Here is a 21,788-nt window from a genome sequence, read left to right on the forward strand (position 1 = left end):
TGGAAAACCTGTCCTGTCTTGCATTACACAGACAACACATTGACTTGAATAAGCAATGCGTAATGCTTAATGTCCCCTGTGGTGGCGCTGCAGGGAAATGTAATACTTGCAGCCAGGTTTCCCCATTGATTAGGGCACGAGCAGTTGGAGAGTTTGTGATCTTAGGGTATGTTCACACGGCCTATTTTCTGCCATTTTTCGGGCCGTAAACGCCCGAAAAACGGCCAAAAAATCGGAAGCAGAACGCGTAAAAAACGGCCACGAAAAAGAAATGCAGGACACTTATTGCGATGTTTTTGGAGTCGTTTTCCATAGACTCTATTGAAAAAAGCTCCAAAAACGGACGTAAAAAACGCAGTGAAAAACGAGGTGAAAATCCCGAGTGGCAGAAAAACGTCTGAAAATCAGGAGCTGTTTTCTCTTGAAAACAGCTCCGTATTTTGAGACGTTTTCGACTCTGCGTGTGAACATACCCTTATTGTCAAGTGACCCTTCAAACAAGTAAGGTTTTTCCAAAGCAGGGAACCCCTTTAAGTTGGGTTTGCTTATTAGGATTTTGCCTCCAATCAAAACCACTATAATTGGTTATTAAAATGATCATCATTTACTCATAGAGATATACCATGGAAACAAAATAAAACACTTCTCTTTCCCATGATGAGTTTTCTATGAGGTCACCTTTTATTTGCTAACATCATAGCTATGACGATCATGATTATTACCGAAAAAAATAATTCAAACATTGACGGTAAATTCCCTCTCCATGTTTTGAAAATTCTTATTCTGCCCATTTAGTCCTTACTGATTCCTGTCACTGGTCATTTTTGTCAATTCATAGCTAAAATGCTCTAAATTAAAGTTCTGGCCTAATATTGAAGCTATTGTGTAGTGGAGATAATATTGTTTGAAGTCCCCTGGCAATACTCTGATCATATGGTGTCCAGATGATGGAACCTCCAGAAATGAATTGCAATCTGTGGGGGGAGGACCCAGCAGCAAGTGTTTAATTTCCCTGCAGCACCACCACAGGGGAAATTAAGTATTACACAGTTCCCCTTAAAAATAAAAATGGCTAACCATGTAATGCATGGATGCGCAGGATTCTCCATAGCGAGATGGACTATCTTCTCTACTCTGGCTGATAGATTATGGTCCAGAATGAGTGACCCCCCTCCCCCCCCCCCCACCCCTCTTTTCAGACTTTTCTACTAGGGCATCTGAAAATGGGTTTTCTAAACCGGACAACCCGTTAATCTAACAAAAAAACGACACTGTGAGTGAACATGGTTCAATATTCTAAAGTAAATGTATATATTTTATTGACAGGTCAGAGATGGCCCTTCTTCAGAGTCTACTTTCATTGGAAAATTTTGTGGCTCAGAAGTGCCCCCAACTATTTATTCAACCCAGAGGAGCCTGTATGTCCACTTCCTTACTGATGCCTCCAGCACTAATCATGGTTTCTCAGCTGAATATCAGTCTTTGACGGAAGGTAACTTTGCTTTATTTATATCTGTAAATTTTCAATTGCCATATTTTATAGTATATGTTATTAATATAGTTTTCAAATAATTTCTAATATAAAATATGTATATGTGTATGACAATCACTGAAGTTGTAGAATAGAAACAATGAATAACTTTTATTAAAGGGTATATCCATCTTACAGTTTATATATAAAATATATTCTAAATAAAAGCTCATTAAGACTACATTCGCATGCGGCAGATATGCTGCGATTCTGCCCTAGAGGCCGCAGGGTATTCCGGCCGAAAAAAATCGTACTGCATTCTGGTGCAGTTTTTCGGCCAGAATGTCCGCTGCGGAAAACTGCACGTAAAAACAAACAAACAAAAACACATAATTACCCTCAGAGGTCCTGCAGCCCGGCCTCTTGGGATGACGTTTCATCCCATGTGATCGCTGCAGCCTGGGATTGGCTGCAGCGGTCACATGGGATGAAACTTCATCCCTGGAGGCCAGCCTGGATGAAGAAGCACAGAATTCTGAGTAAGTATAAGATTTATTTTTTTCTGAGTTGTGGTTTTTGCAGTAGAATCACAGCTTTTTCGCCACAAAAAATGCAACATCAGCTATTTGTTGCAGGTTTTACCTCCCTATTGAATTCAAACCCTCAATACAAAAGTAGCAAAAAAGTAAGGCCCTGTTCACACAGAGTTTTTCCGCACGCAGATTTTGATCTATCTCCACGCCGCTTGCTGCGTTTGTCGCTGCGTTTTTCACCATTGAGCGCCTCGGGCAAAAACGCAGCGAAAAACGCTTTCTCTACCTCCCATTGATGTCAATGGGAGGTCAGAGACGTAAACGCCCGAAGATAGGGCATGTCGCTTCTTTTTCCCGCGAGCCGGTTTTACAGCTCGCGGGAAAAAAAACGCCTCCGCCTCCCATTGAAATCAATGGGAGGCGTTTTTGGACGTTTTTTTGGTGTGTTTTCTGAAGCGGTCTCCACGTCAAAAAAACTCTGCGTGAACAGGGCCCAAAACTGCACCGCAGGTAAATTTCAGAGCATTTTTTCCACTTATCATTTACGCAGCGTGTGGATGAGGTTTGTTCAAATCTTATCCACTCTGCTGCTACTGTATTATCCTGCGGATTTTCCACAATAAAATATGTAGTGGAAAAAACACAGTATTTACGCAACTTGTAAACTTACCCTAAGGGTTAAAGTGTACCTATACTTTCATAAAACCTTAGACATGTCATACTGACATGTCAGAAGCTTTGAATGGTGGGGTTCCGAGCACTGAGATCCCCCTCTATCGCTAAAACGAGTCTGTACGCTGCTTGCTCGGCTCTCCGAGGAATGCCAATCAGAGCCAGTCAGAAACGAAGAGGCACAGTGCCCCCCTGAGCGCTTCTGCCTCTTCGTTTATAGCAATCGGTGGGATCTTGGACCTCCACTGATCAAAACTTCTGACATGTCACTATGACATATCAAGGTACGTGTATATATACACTTTAATATATTACATTATTCCATCTTTAGTTATAGCCTGTATTATAGTCCGGAGCTTCATTCACAATTCTGCTTGTTGCTATTGGATACAGTCAACACCCTCACAGTTTAGTTGAGCTTGTAATGCAGGGGGGCAGATAATTTTTCCAATATGAGATTATTGTACAGTGCCTGGATACACTTCCCACTAAGCAAATCACCAGAGCCAGCAGGGAATATGGAGAGATTTCAGCTCTGAAGCCTGCAGAATTGTGAATGATGCTCTGGGCTTTAATACAAGTTGTAACTCAGGATCAGTACAAAAATAAATTATGTAATCTATTTACAAAATTAACCAATTTTTTTTATGAAGATTAATGGGAGGGGATTATTAACTTTTCTATGCCAGTTTTCTGGCATAGAAATGTCTCAAATGGCACAAAAGTCGCAATTTCAGGAAAAAAAAAGGAGTCTTTTTTTTTGCCATTTCCACCGTTCAACACATTTATAAAAAAAAAGTAAGTGGAGCCTGGTTGATGGGGGCAGGGCTACCCATAGCTTGACAAATTTGCTATAATTTACGCTGGCTCATAGATGGAGCAGATTTGACTCTCCGGTGCATGGACGGCCAGAGATGCGCCAAATCCAGCGATCTGTATATTAAGCCTGGCATATGAAACGCCAGTGTAAATAAATCTCCCCTATATCTATGCATAAATATAAAGCGTTGGGTTTTGCTTTAATATACTATCATATTGCAACCCTCAAAAAAGTATTTGGTTTTCTTCCTGTCTGTTTATATTTTGACAATCGAGGGCTCTATTCACATACATGCCGAAATATTATATTTAGATTAACTAATAAAAGTTTCATGCTTCCACGCCTTCATAGTGTTTGTTATAATACAGGAGTAAGTAACCCTTAGCATCTGCAGTAGTTCCATATAGTGATAGTATATAGAGTAGAGTACCGTATATATGTGTGGGGTACGTGGTTCTTTAATTAAAGTGACATTGTTTTAAATAGAAAACAAACTGTAGAAGTGATTGTAAAATATACAAGATCTGTGTCCACAGTTAGTACTTTTTTTAACCAGCAAACAAATTTTTTCCTTTTTTATACCTGAGCCTGTTCGATGTTTTTAATAGTTGCAAAGGAAATATCAGTCTTGTACATAGAGCACAAAAAACGAACCTCCAGACCAGACATATGGTATTTCATCTGGTCCGCGCAGTATAGGGGCTCTGACTGTCTTTATGCTCCCTATACTTAGATCATATAGTGACAAACAAATATTACAATTTAAAATAAGATTGATGGTCAACCAATGATCCATAAGTGACTTTGTTACTCTTCCCATTAAGACTTCAAAATATGAGCTGAAAATGAAAGGCTATGTATACATTTTGAAATTGTTGTTGTTGTTTTTCTAAAAATATCTATCAGTGTGATTGGTGCAACTTTCAAAATACTTTTTATTAAAAATTATTTTGACTTTTTGAGCTAGAGCTGCTTTGTATACAGAGCAGCTGTATTCTGTTCTAAAACCTGCATCCGTCAGGTCCGTGGGACTGACGGGTTCAGTGTCAGCAGATTGCAGGATCGAGTTGCTATCGATCACATCTAAGTTAATAACTTAGATGTGATCGATGACAGGTGGATCCTGCGTGTTAGAGACATGCAGGACCCGCTGACAGTGAACCCGTTAGTCCTGCGGACCTGATGGATTCAGGTCTTAGCGCTAGATACAGACGCTATACAGGATACAAAGCAGCTGTATCTCAAAAAAGAAAAATTATTTTAAATAAAAAGTATTTTGAAAGCTGCACCAATCACACTGATAGACATTTTTATTAAATAAAAGAAAAAAACGATTTCAAAGGTGTACAGGTCATAGCCTTTAAGCAGGCTCGGCAATAGGCTGCTCATTGCAGGTTCAACCTCTTAAACCCAAGTTATCAGCTGTTATTACTGGTGGAAGTTGCAGGCAGCCATACATTTCCCCTGTGGTGGCCGCTGCAGGCAAAATTTAGCATTATATCTGGCCATTCAACTGAATGGCAGCGACTCTCTCCTCTGGCTCATAGAGGGGGCATCGAGCAGTAGACCACCCCTCTATGGCATCCATATGCTCTAATAGTGACAACACCTTTTGTTTTGAGAAACATGTCTGAATTAAGATCATACGGTTGATTTACTTGGAGTTATTGAAAAATCACAGATTACTCGTGGTAATGTCATCATAAGTTGCAACAATTGCCGCTCAACTTTACTAAATCTCACAAACTTAAAGAGGCTCTGTCACCAGATTTTGCAGCCCCTATCTCCTATTGCAGCAGATCGGCGCTGCAATGTAGATTACAGTAACGTTTTTATTTTTAAAAAACGAGCATTTTTGGCCAAGTTATGACCATTTTTGTAGTTATGCAAATGAGGCTTGCAAAAGTCCAACTGGGCGTGTTTAAAAGTAAAAGTCCAAGTGGGCGTGTATTATGTGCGTACATCGGGGCGTTTTTACTACTTTTACTAGCTGGGCGTTCTGACGAGAAGTATCATCCACTTCTCTTCAGAACGCCCAGCTTCTGGCAGTGCAGACACAGCCGTGTTCTCGAGAGATCACGCTGTGTCGTCACTCACAGGTCCTGCATCGTGTCAGACGAGCGAGGACACCGGCACCAGAGGCTACAGATGATTCTGCAGCAGCATCGGCATTTGCAGGTAAGTAGCTACATCGACTTACCTGCTAACGCCGATGCTGCTGCAGAATCAACTGAAGACTCTGGTGCCGATGTGTCCGACACGATGCAGGACCTGTGAGTGACGTCACAGATCTGCACTGCCAGAAGCTGGGCGTTCTGAAGAGAAGTGGATGATACTTCTCGTCAGAAAGCCCAGCTAGTAAAAGTATTAAAAACGCCCCGATGTACGCACATAATACACGCCCACTTGGACTTTTACTTTTAAACACACCCACTTGGACTTTTTCAAGCCTCATTTGCATAACTACAAAAATGGTCATAACTTGGCCAAAAATGCTCGTTTTAAAAAAAATAAAAACGTTACTGTAATCTACATTGCAGCGCCGATCTGCTGCAATAGCAGATAGGGGCTGCAAAATCTGGTGACAGAGCCTCTTTTAGGGTATGTTCACACGTAGTCAACAAAAACGTCTGAAAATCCAGAGCTGTTTTCAAGGGAAAACAGACCCTGCTTTTCAGACGTTTTTTTACCAACTCGCATTTTTTGCGGCGTTTTCACGCCGTTTTCGCAGCGTTTTTTACGTCCGTTTTTGGAGCTGTTTTCATTGGAGTCTATGAGAAAACAGCTCCAAAAACGTCCAAAGAAGTGTCCTGCACTTCTTTTGACGAGGCTGTATTTTTACGCGTCGTCGTTTGACAGCTGTCAAACGACGATGCGTAAATAACAGGTCGTCTGCACAGTACGTCGGCAAACCCATTCAAATGAATGGGCAGATGTTTGCCGACGTATTGTAGCCCTATTTTCAGACGTAAAACGAGGCATAATACGCCTCGTTTACGTCTGAAATTTGGCCGTGTGAACATACCCTAACTCTGCTTCGCCGTGGCATTCTCAATTGAATGACCTGCTGATTCAGCCATCCTCCCCTTCTTCTTGCTGACATGAATTGTTGATGCCAAAAAGCCTCCGATGTAAAATAATATTCTGATAATGTTTTTTGTTATTTCTGGCAGTATGTGGAGGAACAATGACCACCCCAAAGGGCACTATTAATAGCCCAGGTTATCCTTCTGTATACCCACATGGTGTTCATTGCATGTGGGTTATCTCCGTCCAGCCTGGCAATTTAGTACGCTTGACCTTTTCTGTATTCAATCTCGAATATTCCTATACATGCCAATATGATTATGTGGAAATCTACGATAATGCAACAGATACCAAGGGAAACCGTACTGGAAGGTAATCTTACATGTCTTATTCTCATGCCCTTAGTATACAGATTAATTTTTGTTATGATAATGCCAATATATTTAGCATAAAGTAATCTTAATAATGTGTTCAAGGGCGTACACACCATAAAGCCAGACCATGTATTTGCTATGGGGCCTTTGGAGAGTGGGGCTTGTTGGTCCTATTCCCTTTGCTGCTGAGTGTCGAGAATGTCTCCAAAGGAACTATTGTTAAACAATACTTTGTTCACACCTGCGTCGGGCTATTCCGTTGTTCAGCTCGAACAGAGGAACAGATCAAGGGAATAACGGAAGCAATGGTTCCTTTGCACGACGGACACCACCGGCGGCCAACTGAACCGATTGACTTAATTAGGTTCTGTCGGGGTGTCCGTTGTTTTAACGGTAATCTCCGGTAAACTCTGCCGGATCTGCGACGGAGGCCCCTAACAGAGCCTCCAACGCAGATGTGAACGAAGCCCAAGTGGGTGGAGAATTGGTCCAAGGGTCATAGAAAGGGGGATGGATAAAAAACAAACATCGGCCCCTGCTGTCCTGGGTGACAAAACCTGGCACCATGGTACGGGGTGCTTTCACTTCTATGTATGTCACTGAATATGTTGATGATAATGAATATAATGTATATAAATAAGCATTATATAGGTATTAAAAGTCTAGTGAATCTTTGAGATGTCTATTCAAAGAGGTAATTCCGCCAACCTTAGCCTTACTTCTGTCAATGGCTTACATTGAGAACAAAAAGTTATCTTTTTTACTAGCAGTCTTGGCCCATCTTGTGGATGAGGGTGGGCAATTAGAAGAATGCCCATCACCAATCCTGGGGAGTTGTAGAAGTAATATAGCATACCCAAAGTAACCAGAATCGAATCACCTTAGAGCCTCCTTTATTAAAGTAAACATTCGCTCAAACTGGAGTTAGAAATGTTCTTCTCTGTAGAATGGCAGCACATGTCATTCTCCAAGTGCTTCAGGAGCGAAAAGACGGACACTTCTGAGCAAGTGCAAAATTGAGGTCATTTGTTGAAGGTAAATATTCTTTTCCTCTTAAAATCTGCCCTATTCACTCAAACCTAGGTGTCCTGGTAGACATCAGTATATTTTTTTTTTACTTTGCTTCGAACATACCCAATTCTGCAAAGGCCTCTATCTTGCTTTATAAATCCATAGGCTTTGGTAGAAATTTTGGTAAAACGGTGGTCCGAGAAATAATTTGCATAATTTTGTCATAAATGAGGCCACATCGGTCAAAAATGATGTAGGTATTATATATGAGCGAATAAAATATGAAAGCGATAACTGTAAAATATCCTACAGATACTGTGGAAGATCTATCCCTCCAACAATAACCAGCAGCGACAACACAATGGTTGTGTTATTTGTTACCAATTCACTCACAGGAGCGGAAGGATTTTCGGCTAGCTATGTGTCCATCAACGTGTCCACGGGTAAGTTTTTCGAACAACGTATATACCCTAAATACATAGAGTTCTTATCTTTTCTATTTACAAACGCATAGGGACTCCATGTTCCACCGTACAAGGTCGAGGCAAATGGTGTTGCTTTGTGCAGGAACCCAGGGCCTGTTTATAGGAAGGGCAAAGGGGTAATTGCCCAGGGTACATCAGAGGAATCTGCCCACAAAAACCAACGTTTTAGTTCAGTGTAAGTCATTCACGCATTATGCGACACTGCTACTGAGGGGGGGGACCCTAACCAAATTCTTTGCCCTGAGGCTCCCACCACTCTTGATCTTGCTCTGCAGGAACCCTATGGGTAAGTGCAGATAGGGCGGATACTCTGCGTAAAAGTACACATTGCATATTCAAGCCGCAGGGAGTTCCGCCCGAACTTTGGTTCAGATTTTCGGGTATAATATCTGCTGCGGAAATACCCAGTTCTCCATTGTCATAGTGACGCGTCCCTCTGCTCTGAGTACAGGCTGGCCTCCTGGGAAGACGCAGCAGCCCATGTGACCACGTTGCAGCAGTCGCATTGGATGACGGAGGCCGGTCTGCGCACAGAACAGAGGATTGCATCGCTATAACAGCGGCCAGGGGTACGTTTTTATTATTTTTAAAATTCCAAAAATTGTTTTTTTTATGATTTGTTTATGATTTGCAACTTTTTGTGGCGGAATTGCCTCAATGCAATCCGTTGCGGAAAATCCGCAGTGTTTACGCTGTGTGTGTTCCTACCCCAAGGAAGTCTAAACCCTAGTAATGTGTTGTTGTAACATTCACAATATTTCAAGCCATACGATCTCGCTGTAATTGCAACAGACTGTGAAGACTGATTCAGATAAATGTAGACGAGTGGGCACGTTGGCATTTCACTAATTTAATTTTTAACCCCTTCGTCTTGAGTCTGGTCTGGCAGCAATACACGTTTCCTGCCCTCCTGGTCATACAAAGTTTGGAACAAACAAAAATAAATGGGTTGGGAGAAGCATCAGTGGCAGCATTTGGAGTCGGTAAACATGTCTATGAAATGCCAGAGCGGTATTGTTGATGCTGATGTGGTTATTTTCATTTGGCAGCTACATTACAATCCCTCTAAAGGGCCTTTGTGCTGGATTAGTCCGCTCTGTGTCACGGGCCTCTGCTCTGAGCGTGTGCCAGCCTCGGACACCAGCTTTCAGGAATGAGTGTACCCGTTCCCTGCGGTCATGTAGTTATGCAGAGAATATGGATAATATTACTTTTTTGAAATCCTGCCCAGTCTCAACTAAAAAGTGATGTGTTTTACATTTCTCTAAGACTCTGGAAAAAGTTCCGCAGTAGGAAAATCAGACCAAATACACGTAGTGGGATTACTATATGTTTGTTGCTAGGTTTCTATGACATAGGTTATTCCAGTGTACTTGTTATATGAAAGGTGTACTGCAAGACTAAGCACCCACTACCTACTTCTGTCAGATGAGGATGGTATTGGTAAGGCCTTGTTCACACAGAGGTTTTTGCAGGCGTAAAAATCTGCCTCAAAAATCCTTCAGGAAATTAATGGGAGGCGGTTTCGGGCGTTTTTTGGCGCTGATTCCGATGCGGTTTCCGCGTCAAAATCAGCACCACAAAACTTCATGTGAACTGGGCCTTAAAGTGTGGCAGGAGGAAAATCTGTGCTGCTACTGTGGTTTCACACGGCCTTAGGCCGGATTCACACGAGCGTGTGCGTTTTGCGCACGCAAAAAACGTGGCGTTTTGCGCGCACAAAAGGCACTTAACAGCTCCGTGTGTCATCACCATATGGTGCGCGGCTCCGTGATTTTCGTGCAGCCGCCATCATTCTGACACTCTGTTTGTATGTTTGTACACAGGAAAGCACGTGGTGCTTTTCTCTTTTCATTCATACTTTTGACTGCTGTTGCACGAATCACGCCCGTCCCACGGGAGTGCTTCCGTGTGGTGCGCGTGATTTTCACGCACCCATTGACTTCAATGGGTGCGTGATGCGCGAAAAACGCACAAATATAGGACATGTCGTGAGTTTTACGCAGCGTAAAAATCACGGACTGTCTGCACGAACCCATAGACTAATATAGGTCCATGCGAGGCGCATGAAAATCGCGTGCGTTGCACGGACGTATATCACGTTCGTCTGAATAAGCCCTTATGTGGCCATGTTTTAGCTCCCATATTACGGCTGCAACACCCAGACCCCTCGTGGTTCTAGGGGCTTTAGGGAGGATTTTCACGCTCGTCGCACGGACCTATGTTACGCTATGGGGCCGTGCAGACAGTCCGTGATTTTCACGCAGCGTGAGTCCGCTGCTTGAAACGCACGACATGTCCTATATTTCTGCGCTGTTCGCACATCACGCACTCATTGAAGTCAATGGGTGCGTGAAAATCACGCGCACCACACGGAAGCACTTCCGTGTGACGCGCGTGATTCGCGCAACAGCAGTAAAAAATATGAATGAAAACAGAAAAGCACCACGTGCTTTTCTGTTTACAAACATACAAACAGACTGTCACAATGATGGCGGCCGCGCAAAAATCACGCAGCCACGCATCATATGGTGATGACACACGGAGCTGTTAAGCGCCTTTTGCGTGTGCAAAACACCGCGTTTTTTGCGCGCGCAAAACGCACACGCTTGTGTAAATCCGGCCTAACAAACTTGGCTGTGTCTAAGTCAGGACATATGGTCAGCCTCTGAATATAAATGATGAATTGAATGGTCTCTATATGATGAAGAATTGAATTGCAAAGTTTATTAGTTAGTTGCATAACCTTATAAAATAATAGCTGTATTGACATAAGACATGGTTTTTTTACTTTGACACATGCATTGTTGACATGCCTATATAATGTATGTACCATTTGAAACCAGTAAGTCTTTATTATACTACTTTATTATATTCTTCCAAGATCCTATTAACTACTATTATCCCTGATATTTGCTTTTTAAAGTGCCACTGCCATGAAATAGCGGTGCTTTATGTAAGGGAATCTAAGAGATGCCCAAAAATTGTAAACCCAGTGGGTGTGCAGAGTGCAACAGTACATGCCCCCTGAGCACTGATTGGAGGAGAGCGGATGCACCACCCACAAGGAATCCTGGTTTAGGAGTCTGGAGTCCGCTGGCATAACCCCCTGTGGACATCTTACCCTTGTCTTATCATAGTGGCACTTAAAATACAGCAACCCACCCTCGTCATGTAGTGGTTTTAAAATTAGTATCATAGTTTGGCAAAAATAATTAACCCATAATGCTCCAGTGTCTAGCACTCAATTTATATTGTAAAGACACGTCTTTTCTGAAAGATCTACATTATTGTCTTACAAGAATTATAAAAGTGTATAGAATAAAACGTTGTTTGCAATTATACCATTTTCTGCTGCTGGTACATCCCCCAAATCTTCAAAGTTACCACTATCCTGGCTCATCATCAAAGGTAATCGTGTCCAACTTTCCAAGGTTTAACATCCATGATCTATGAAATCTTAGTTTGTTAAAGAGAAACTCTGTCTCCCTCCATAACTGGGCCATTAAATCAAGCAACTCATATTCTGGAGCCGGGTCTCCGCATCTTTTTCTCCAAGTACGTACATGCTGCTGTCATGGGGCCCTTGGAGAGAAAGGGCCTTCCCTGCTTGGTCCTATACCCTTTGCTACTGGGGGGCGAGAACCTTATCTTTCCACAGGAACTATATTGTTAGACCTTACTCAGATGACAGGGATAATCAGAAGTGTGACGGACGTTTTTTAATGGCTGTCACACGGCTGCATTAAAATCAATGCATGTCTATTGGGCTATTCACACAGTCGTTTTTTTAACGGATTGTAGGATATGTCCAATTTTCACCCATTTTCCCGGATCCCTCAATAGACTCAAGTCTATGAGGGATCCGTGGAATCAGGTCCTGCAGGGGTGCAAATCGGCCATGAAAAACTGACGTTTTTCACTGCCGATTTGACACCTGGTTGTGTAAATACAGCCTTAGTAAACAAGGGGGTAGGGAACAGGCCCAAGGGTCATAGAAAGGGAGTGGAGGGGAAAGAAACACCAAGCTCTTCTGTCCTGGGTGAAAAAACCCAGCATCATAATTGGGGGCCTATTTTGACCTATGCTATGGGGCCCTCTGTCTTCTATGTACACCAGATTTTCTCTCCCTTTACTGAATGTTAGCGATTGATTTTCCGACAGTACTCTAACCAGTACTCTAACCGATCAGCTGCAATCTGCAAGATGACCTGGCAGCAAGTCTTCAGTTCCACTGCAGCACCACCACAGGATAAATAAACCATTACATGGTGCCCATTTAATCAATGGACTTCGGTCCTTCAGAGTGATAAATGCTCTGTGCGGCCACTCTCGGTTCCCTCTATTTGATAGCTGTCAAGAATGAGCAAGTCCCCACTAGTAACAGAATGTGCTAATAGGATATTTGAAAATGGGGTTTCTATGCGCAAACCCCTTCAAGCTTTATTAATAGAAGACTGTTAAGCCCTTTTAACCACTGAAAATATTCAGTTTTCTTTCTTTTCTATGGAAGAATTTCAACATGCCAGCACTGATCTTTCACTACCAACTGCAGACTACTATGATTTGTATTCTGGAAAGTGTAGGCTCTATATAGTTATGAGATTTAGGAGAAACTGCCCCCTTTAGGGGTGTGTCTGCCGACAAGTTTGCCGACTGTTTCCAATGGCAACATGCAGAATTGTGAACGCAGCTCTGAGCTATAATGCAGACTGTAAGTTTGGATCAGTGCTCAGTCACTCTTCATTTAAAGGTCTATGAGATATGGAAACAGCTTAGCGTGCTGCTCCAATTGTCTGTTCTCTGTATAGCAGCCAGATATACTGGATGATTGGGAAATAATATGGCATGAGCTGCAGCTTACTGGGAAGCGTGGGTGATATATATCTGCTCTGTGTGTCTGCTTCTGGTTCATAATTACATTACAGCGGGTAGAGTTCATTAGTAAAGACAATTTTTCTGGATCTGAACAGTTTATTGACGTTACTATAATGTATTCTTATCTATAATCCAAAATGATATCTCAGACTCTCATGTGACCTGCCGCTGAAATAAAACTGTTAGAAAACATACACAGAAAAGGTCACACGCCTAACAACATTGACGTGTATTCTTCGTTTGTGTGCTCAATGTGTTCCCAACATGTCAACCAGATACTGTTTAAGCCCTTAAAGGAATTCTCCACTTTTGACACCTCTTAAGCTGATGCCAGAAAGTTCTGTTACTGGGTCAGCTGTAATCTGTGGGTAAACCAGCAGCAAGTGTACAATTTCCCTGCAGTGCCACCACAGGGGAAATGGAGCATTACACAGTTCCTATTTAAATCAATGGGCTGTCCATGTAATGCATGGATGTGCCCGGTTTTCTAGAGCAAGAGACGCTCTTTGTAGCAAGTTTATGTATAGGATAATAGATGCAGATTCTTAATTGGGGAACCACTTCTATTAACTCAGAATTACCTAAAAGGATATTTGAAAATAATTTTCTAAATCAGGCAACAAAATACAAAAAGGAATTTTCGGCTATTGGATCACATTAATTATTATTTTTATTTTTTCCAACCCTTGTCATTCCAAGGCACAATAATGTTTTGGTAAAAATTTTAGTTTTTAAAGGAAAACATTTTAAGGTACACCAATCAGTGTTAACATTAAAACCACTGACAGGTAAAGTTAATAGAATTGGTTATGTCGTTATAATGGCGTCTGACAAGGGGGGGGGATATATTAGGCAGCAGGTAAACAGTTAGTTCTTGAAGTTGATGTATTGGCAGCAGGAATAAGGGGCAAGTGTAAGGATAGGAGCGACTGACATAGGCCAAATTGTGATGGTTAGATGACTCGGTCAGAGCAGCTCCAAAACAGCCGGTCTTGTGGGTGTTCCCGGTATGCAGTGGTTAGTACCTACTGAAAGTGGTCCAAGGACGGACAATAGGTTGACTGGAGAAAGAGTCATGGGAAGTGAAGGCTATCTCGTATGGTTTGATCCCACTGAAGAGCTATTGTAGCACAAATTGCTGAAAAAGTTAGTGCTGGCTATGATAGAGAGGTGTCAGAACACACAGAGCATCGAGGCTTCCTGTTTTTGGGGCTGCGTAGCTGCAGACCGACCTGAGTGTCCATGCTGACCCCTGTCCACCGCCAAAAGCGGCTACAGTGAGCACGTGAGCATCCAAACTGGACCATGGAGCAACGGAAGAAACTGCCGTAATCTGATGAATCACGTTTTTTTTACATCATGTGGATGGTCGGTGTCCGTGTCTGATCCATACTACTACCAATGTTTGTCTGTGGGAGTTGCATGGCTATGTGCATGATTTTATGTAGCTGTTTACAATGGGTGTGTCTGAACTTAATAATTAATGGGGGGGGGGGGTGTCCAATACGTTTGTTTTGCATTCATTTTAATTGCAGTATACATACTGTAGATATTATTACAAAAAAGTTTAAAAAAAAATATTTGCACTAAAAAAATAGTCATTTTTTATATTTTTATTTCTAAAACAGCCTGTGATGTCACGTACACAGAAGCTACCGGTGTCTTCACTTCTCCAAACTATCCTAATAACTATCCTACTAACAGAGAATGCGTGTACACGATCAGCGTAGAAGTCAACAAGCAGATTACACTAAATTTCTCAAACTTCATTTTGGAAAGGTCAACAAATTGCACTAAGGACTATGTCGAAATCAGGCAAGTAAACATTAGTTACTAGTGTATACACCAATGATGTCAAAAGCAGAGGTTCCCAAACTTCTTAAAGCCTGGGAACCCCAAACTAGCCAGAGGTCCTATTGCCGAATCCTAAACCGTTCTCCATATGGTTGACACATGAACAAAATGCAGCAGTCCATGGTGACATCACCTCTGCGGACCGAAATTGGCCACTGTGGCTAGGTGACGTGTCATCAGTATGGACGACTTGTCAACATTGAGCCCGAAAAAATGGATCACCCAAACTTTTTACATGTCTCCCTGCCCCTTTGTGTAAGCCACATGCCCGAAAATGCCCTCCATTAGTTCCCAAAATAATTTCAGACCTCAAAAATGAATTCAGACCTCAACTACAGACCCTAAAAATGTATTCAGAACCATGAGTTCATACCCCAAAAACGAATATAGACCCAAGACTTCATACCTCAAAAAAGGGGTTTGACATTCTTAAAAAATTGGTGGCCTATTCTCAGGAGGGGCCATTGATACCTGATCGTTAGGGGTCCGACACTTGGCACCCCAACCGATCAGATTTATTTAAGGAGCCGTGGCGCTCATGAATGACAGAAGGCTGTAATACTGTAAACCGTCGCTGCAATTGTGTCGGTGATTCACAGTACACGAAGCAACGCTTGCATTAGCGCCGCGGCTTCTTCAAAACAGTAGTCAGATCCCCAGCGATCAGGTATTGATGGCTTATCGTGAGGATTCATACCCCAAAAATAATTCAGACCCCAAAACGGGACCTCAAACCTCAATATACAGCTGCACTTATATGCACAAGCTGGAGGAGGAGGAGAGGAAACAGGCTGCTGCAAGGTGGGTATAAAGCGACACGGCCAGCAGGGAACACTTATCTCCCTGGATTGCTACCTTCTCCTGTGTACTGTGCATGTCGCTGGATGGTGCAGGTATATGCCTGAGCAGTGCAAATCGAACACCAGTACAAGAAATCAGTCCGCTGAACCACAAGTCCCGCTGCTGAACCCAATTTGGGAAACATTGTGTTATTGTACAATGTTTGTGCTGTATCCTCATTATATTCTCACATTCAGCGACCTGATTCATTTGTCCTTTCAAAGCCGGCCCACGCGGAACCTTTTTAATGCTTTGAACCAAAATGACTAAAGCTTAGAATGGAAATCTAGTCATGATCCGCTGTAGAGCCCTAATTCTAATCATTTTCTTTATATAGAATAAAATAATGAAATTAAGTTTCTATATGAATTGCATTTTTTTTTTTTTTTGGTCCAGAGATGGAAGCTTTGCAACATCTCCATTACTCGGAAGGTTTTGTCTTGAAGGTCCCCCACCAATTATTTCCCATAGTAATAAACTCTGGGTAAAATTCAGAAGTGATTCTGCCTCTACATTTAGTGGATTTGAAGCCCATTGGGAAAGCGCTACTACAGGTAAGGTTATATGTCTTACTGCACAGGTGATAATGATACAAGGGTTTAATTCCTTAACATACCTTACCTATGTAATGATGTGAGTTTATTTTCTTTTCATAAAAATACATGATCACATTAATGGGAGCATACTAACCGCTTAGGAACCCAGCAGATTTTTTTCCTCATTAGACGCTATAAATTCAGTCGTTTTTTTTTCCTTTTTATACGTGCCATCAGTATAGACAACTTGTCAACATTGAGCCAAAAATAATGGATTGCCCAAACTTTTTATGAACATGTCTAACTGCCCCCTTGTATAGGCCACTTGCCCTAAAATGTCTTAGTTCCCAAAATGTATTCAGAGCTCGGACTACAGGCCCTAAAAATGTATTCAGAACTTAAAGTTCATATCCCAAAAACTTATTTAGACCCAAGACTGCATACTTAAAAAAAAGGAATTTTCCAGTCCTAAGAAATTGATGACCTAACTTTAGGATAGGTCATCAATACCTGATCGGTGGAGGTCTGACTCCCGGCACCCCCACTGATCAGCTTTTTTGAAGGGACCGCGGTGCAATGCTGGATGTGGTGTGACGAAGGGAGCCACCTCCCTTGATTAATGCCACAATCACCATTGCCTGTGGTATCTCATGGGTTAAACTATCCCAGTTGTTGCTGCAGAGTTGCAGCTGTTACCCTTCCACTCAGCTACCGGCACCCATGGGTGGTGAGCAATGCACATTTATACCACAGAGCAGTTTTTAAAAAATGTGCAGAAAGGCTGAAATCAGGACAGGGTGCTCCTATCCTATACTCATCCATCTCAATTCTGCCTGTGCACCGGTCATGAGGTATCGGTAAGTGCTCTACTTTGTGCAGAAGTGCCTATTCTATTACATAGGAGCCTCAGCATGTATAGTAGGGGAGCATTTCCTAGGCAACACATTCAGGGTGCCCATGTACTGTATACCAATTAATTTTTCATATATAGACCCTTGATTTTCTTATAGTATGGCGTGATGTATTTGTAGGCTTCTGTGTGGTTTAATATATCACTTGTTATCACGAGATATGACTTTTGCATTTTTTTTTTATTGTTACTTTTTTTGTGCAGGATGTGGCGCCACCCTCACTGCACTATCTGGTGTTTTTACATCTCCAAACTACCCCATGCCATATTATCACAATTCTGAATGTTACTGGCTGCTGAAATCTTCTGCCGGTAATCCACTTGAGATTGCGTTCCAACATTTTGATTTGGAATCCCCACGTAATTGTAACAGTGATTATCTTGCTGTAAGTATCACATGTCCAAAACATCAAAAGAGGCATCTAAAGTTCTTCTTTTTTTTAATTATTGTTATGCAATCCCTCGTAATCTAGTTATCGCTATTCCTTTGCTCTATGCTTTCCAAAAGTGACAGTGATACTCCTCTGTTTTCATGCTGGCATTGGTTCTGTCCGCTTGTCTGCTCAACTGGCCATGCCCCTACCTTGGCCGAGAGGCAACCGGTGCTAAATAATAACTTCACCCGGAGGCATTATACACACCTCTCATCCCTCCATGCCCATTACTTACGGATATTTCTAATATTACTACTATACAGTGCATCAGGATGCAGCTTTGTCTCCTGCACTCATTAAGAATAATGTATATCATTTTTTAAGGTATACAATGGCAACAGTACAAATTCTAACATGCTGGCAAAACTCTGTGGAAAAACACTCCCAGCTCCAGTTCGCTCCACCTCAAATGCTATGTATGTCAAGATGAGAACAGATAACTCCATGTCATATAGCGGATTTATGGCTACTTACAGACAAGGTTAGTAAAATGTTAATCTGTGTATCCTGTGGGTTGTACGTAATATGGACTCGTATAGCCTACTTGTGCAGCCAATCTTCATATAGGAATAAACAAAAAAAATGTATGCGCTTTGTTTTGTTGTTCCCACTTATCTCTATATATACTGGCTGCGCAAAAGCTATCAGCTGTCCAACCAAAAACAGGGACTTGGTAATACAAATATTCTGGCAATACATATACAATGCCACAGGGAACTTCAAACTCCCGGATAAAGCATGCACTACTACTAATACTACTACTACTTCTACCACTACTACTACTTCTACTACCAGTACTACTACTACTACTTCTACCACTACTACTACTACTACTACTACTACCAGTACTACTACTACTTCTACCACTACTACTTCTACTACCAGTACTACTACTACTTCTACCACTACTACTTCTACCACTACTACTACTACTTCTACTACCAGTACTACTACTACTACTTCTACCACTACTACTACTACTACTACCAGTACTACTACTACTTCTACCACTACTACTTCTACTACCAGTACTACTACTACTTCTACCACTACTACTTCTACCACTACTACTACTACTACTTCTACTACCAGTACTACTACTACTACTTCTACCACTAATACTACCACTACTACTACTACTACTACTACTACTACTACTACTACTACTACTACTACTACCAGTACTACTACTACTTCTACCACTACTACTTCTACCACTACTACTACTACTTCTACTACCAGTACTACTACTACCACTACTACTACTACTACTACTACTACTTCTACCACTACTACTACTTCTACTACCAGTACTACTACTACTACCAGTACTACTACTACTTCTACTACCAGTACTACTACTACTTCTACCACTACTACTTCTACCACTACTACTACTACTTCTACTACCAGTGCTACTACTACCACTACTACTACTACTACTACTACTACTACTACTACTTCTACCACTACTACTACTACCAGTACTACTACTATTACTTCTACCACTACTACTACTACTTCTACTACCAGTACTACTACTTCTATCACTACTACTTCTACCACTACTACTACTTCTACTACCAGTACTACTACTACTTCAACCACTACTACTACTACTACTACTACTACTACTACCACTACTTCTACTACCAGTACTACTACTACTACTACTACTACTACTACCACTACTTCTACTACCAGTACTACTACTATTACTTCTACCACTACTTCTACTACCAGTACTACTACTATTACTTCTACCACTACTACTACTACCACTACTATTTCTACTACCAGTACTACTTCTACCACTACTACTACTTCTACCACTACTACTACTACTTCTACTACCAGTACTACTACTACTTCTACCACTAATACTACCACTACTACTACTACTACTATCAGTACTACTACTACTACTACTACTACCACTACTACTACTTCTACTACCAGTACTACTTCTACTACTACTACTACTACTACCACTACTTCTACTACCAGTACTACTACTATTACTTCTACCACTACTTCTACCAGTACTACTATTACTTCTACCACTACTACTACCACTACTACTTCTACTACCAGTACTACTTCTACCAATACAACTACTACTACTTCTACTACTACCACTACTATTACTTCTTCTACTACTACTACTACTACTACTACTACTACTGCTACTACCACTACTACTACTTCTACTACCAGTACTACTACTACTTCTACCACCACCACCACTACTACTACTACTACTACTACTACCAGTACTACTTCTACTACTACCACTACTTCTACTACCAGTACTACTACTATTACTTCTACCACTACTTCTACTACCACTACTACTACTACTACTACTACTACTACCACTACTTCTACTACCAGTACTACTACTATTACTTCTACCACTACTTCTACCAGTACTACTATTGCTTCTACCACTACTACTACCACTACTACTTCTACTACCAGTACTACTTCTACCAATACAACTACTTCTACTACTACTTCTACTACTACCACTACTATTACTTCTTCTACTACTACTACTACTACTACTACTACTACTACCACTACTACTACTTCTACTACCAGTACTACTACTACTTCTACCACCACCACCACTACTACTACTACTACTACTACCAGTACTACTTCTACTACTACCACTACTTCTACTACCAGTACTACTACTATTACTTCTACCACTACTTCTACTACTACTACTACTACTACTACTACTACTACTACTTCTACTACTACTACTACTACTACTACTACCACTACTTCTACTACCAGTACTACTACTATTACTTCTACCACTACTTCTACTACCAGTACTACTACTATTGCTTCTACCACTACTACTACCACTACTACTTCTACTACCAGTACTACTTCTACCACTACTACTACTTCTACTACAACTACTTCTACTACTTCTACTTCTACTACTACCACTACTATTACTTCTACTACTACTACTACTACTACTACTACATCTACCGTACCACTACTACTACTTCTACTACCAGTACTACTACTACTTCTACCACCACTACTACTACTACTACTACTACTACTACCACTACTACTACCACTACTTCTACTACTACTACTATTACTTCTACCACTACTACTACTACTACTTCTACTACCAGTACTACTTCTACCACTACTACTACTACTTCTACTACTTCTACTACTACCACTACTATTACTTCTACTACTACATCTACCACTACTACTTCTACTACCAGTACTACTACTACTTCTACCACCACTACTACTACTACTTCTACCAACCACTACTACTACTACTACCACTACTTCTACTACTACTATTACTTCTACCACTACTACTATTACTACTACTACTACTACTACTACTACTACTTCTACCACTACTACTACCACTACTACTACTACTACTACTACTGCCAGTACTATTACTATTACTTCTACTACTTCTACTACAACTACTTCTTCTACTACTACCACTACTATTACTTCTACTACTACTTCTACCACTACTACTACTACTTCTACTACAAGTACTACTACTTCTACCACTACTACTATTACTTCTACTACCAGTACTACTATTACAACTTCTACCACCAGTACTACTACTACTACTACTACTACTACTACTACTACTACTACTACCACTACTACTACTACTACCACTACTACTACTTCTACTACCAGTACTACTATTACAACTTCTACCACCAGTACTACTACTACTACTACTACTACCACTACTACTACTACTACTTCTACCACCACTACTACTACTTCTACTACCAGTACTACTACTACCACTACTACTACTTCTACTATTACTACTACTACTACTACTACTACTACTGCTACTTCTACTACTATTACTTCTTCTACTACTACTACTATTACTTAAACTACTACTACT

At 41.3% G+C, this 21,788-nt stretch overlaps 1 protein-coding gene across 1 annotated transcript in view; it reads left to right on the forward strand.

The window, feature by feature from the left end:
• Nucleotides 1-21,788, forward strand: part of CUBN (cubilin) — a 190,371-nt gene that overhangs the window by 35,803 nt on the left and 132,780 nt on the right. The window contains exons 20-26 of the mRNA XM_075828736.1: nucleotides 1,327-1,492; nucleotides 6,670-6,895; nucleotides 8,221-8,351; nucleotides 14,900-15,086; nucleotides 16,362-16,519; nucleotides 17,616-17,797; nucleotides 18,170-18,326. Coding sequence (XP_075684851.1) covers nucleotides 1,327-1,492; nucleotides 6,670-6,895; nucleotides 8,221-8,351; nucleotides 14,900-15,086; nucleotides 16,362-16,519; nucleotides 17,616-17,797; nucleotides 18,170-18,326 — 1,207 coding nt within the window. The remainder of the gene's footprint in view (nucleotides 1-1,326; nucleotides 1,493-6,669; nucleotides 6,896-8,220; nucleotides 8,352-14,899; nucleotides 15,087-16,361; nucleotides 16,520-17,615; nucleotides 17,798-18,169; nucleotides 18,327-21,788) is intronic.

Source organism: Rhinoderma darwinii, chromosome 5, assembly GCF_050947455.1.
Source record: "Rhinoderma darwinii isolate aRhiDar2 chromosome 5, aRhiDar2.hap1, whole genome shotgun sequence".
NCBI classification, from domain to species: Eukaryota; Metazoa; Chordata; class Amphibia; order Anura; family Rhinodermatidae; genus Rhinoderma; species Rhinoderma darwinii.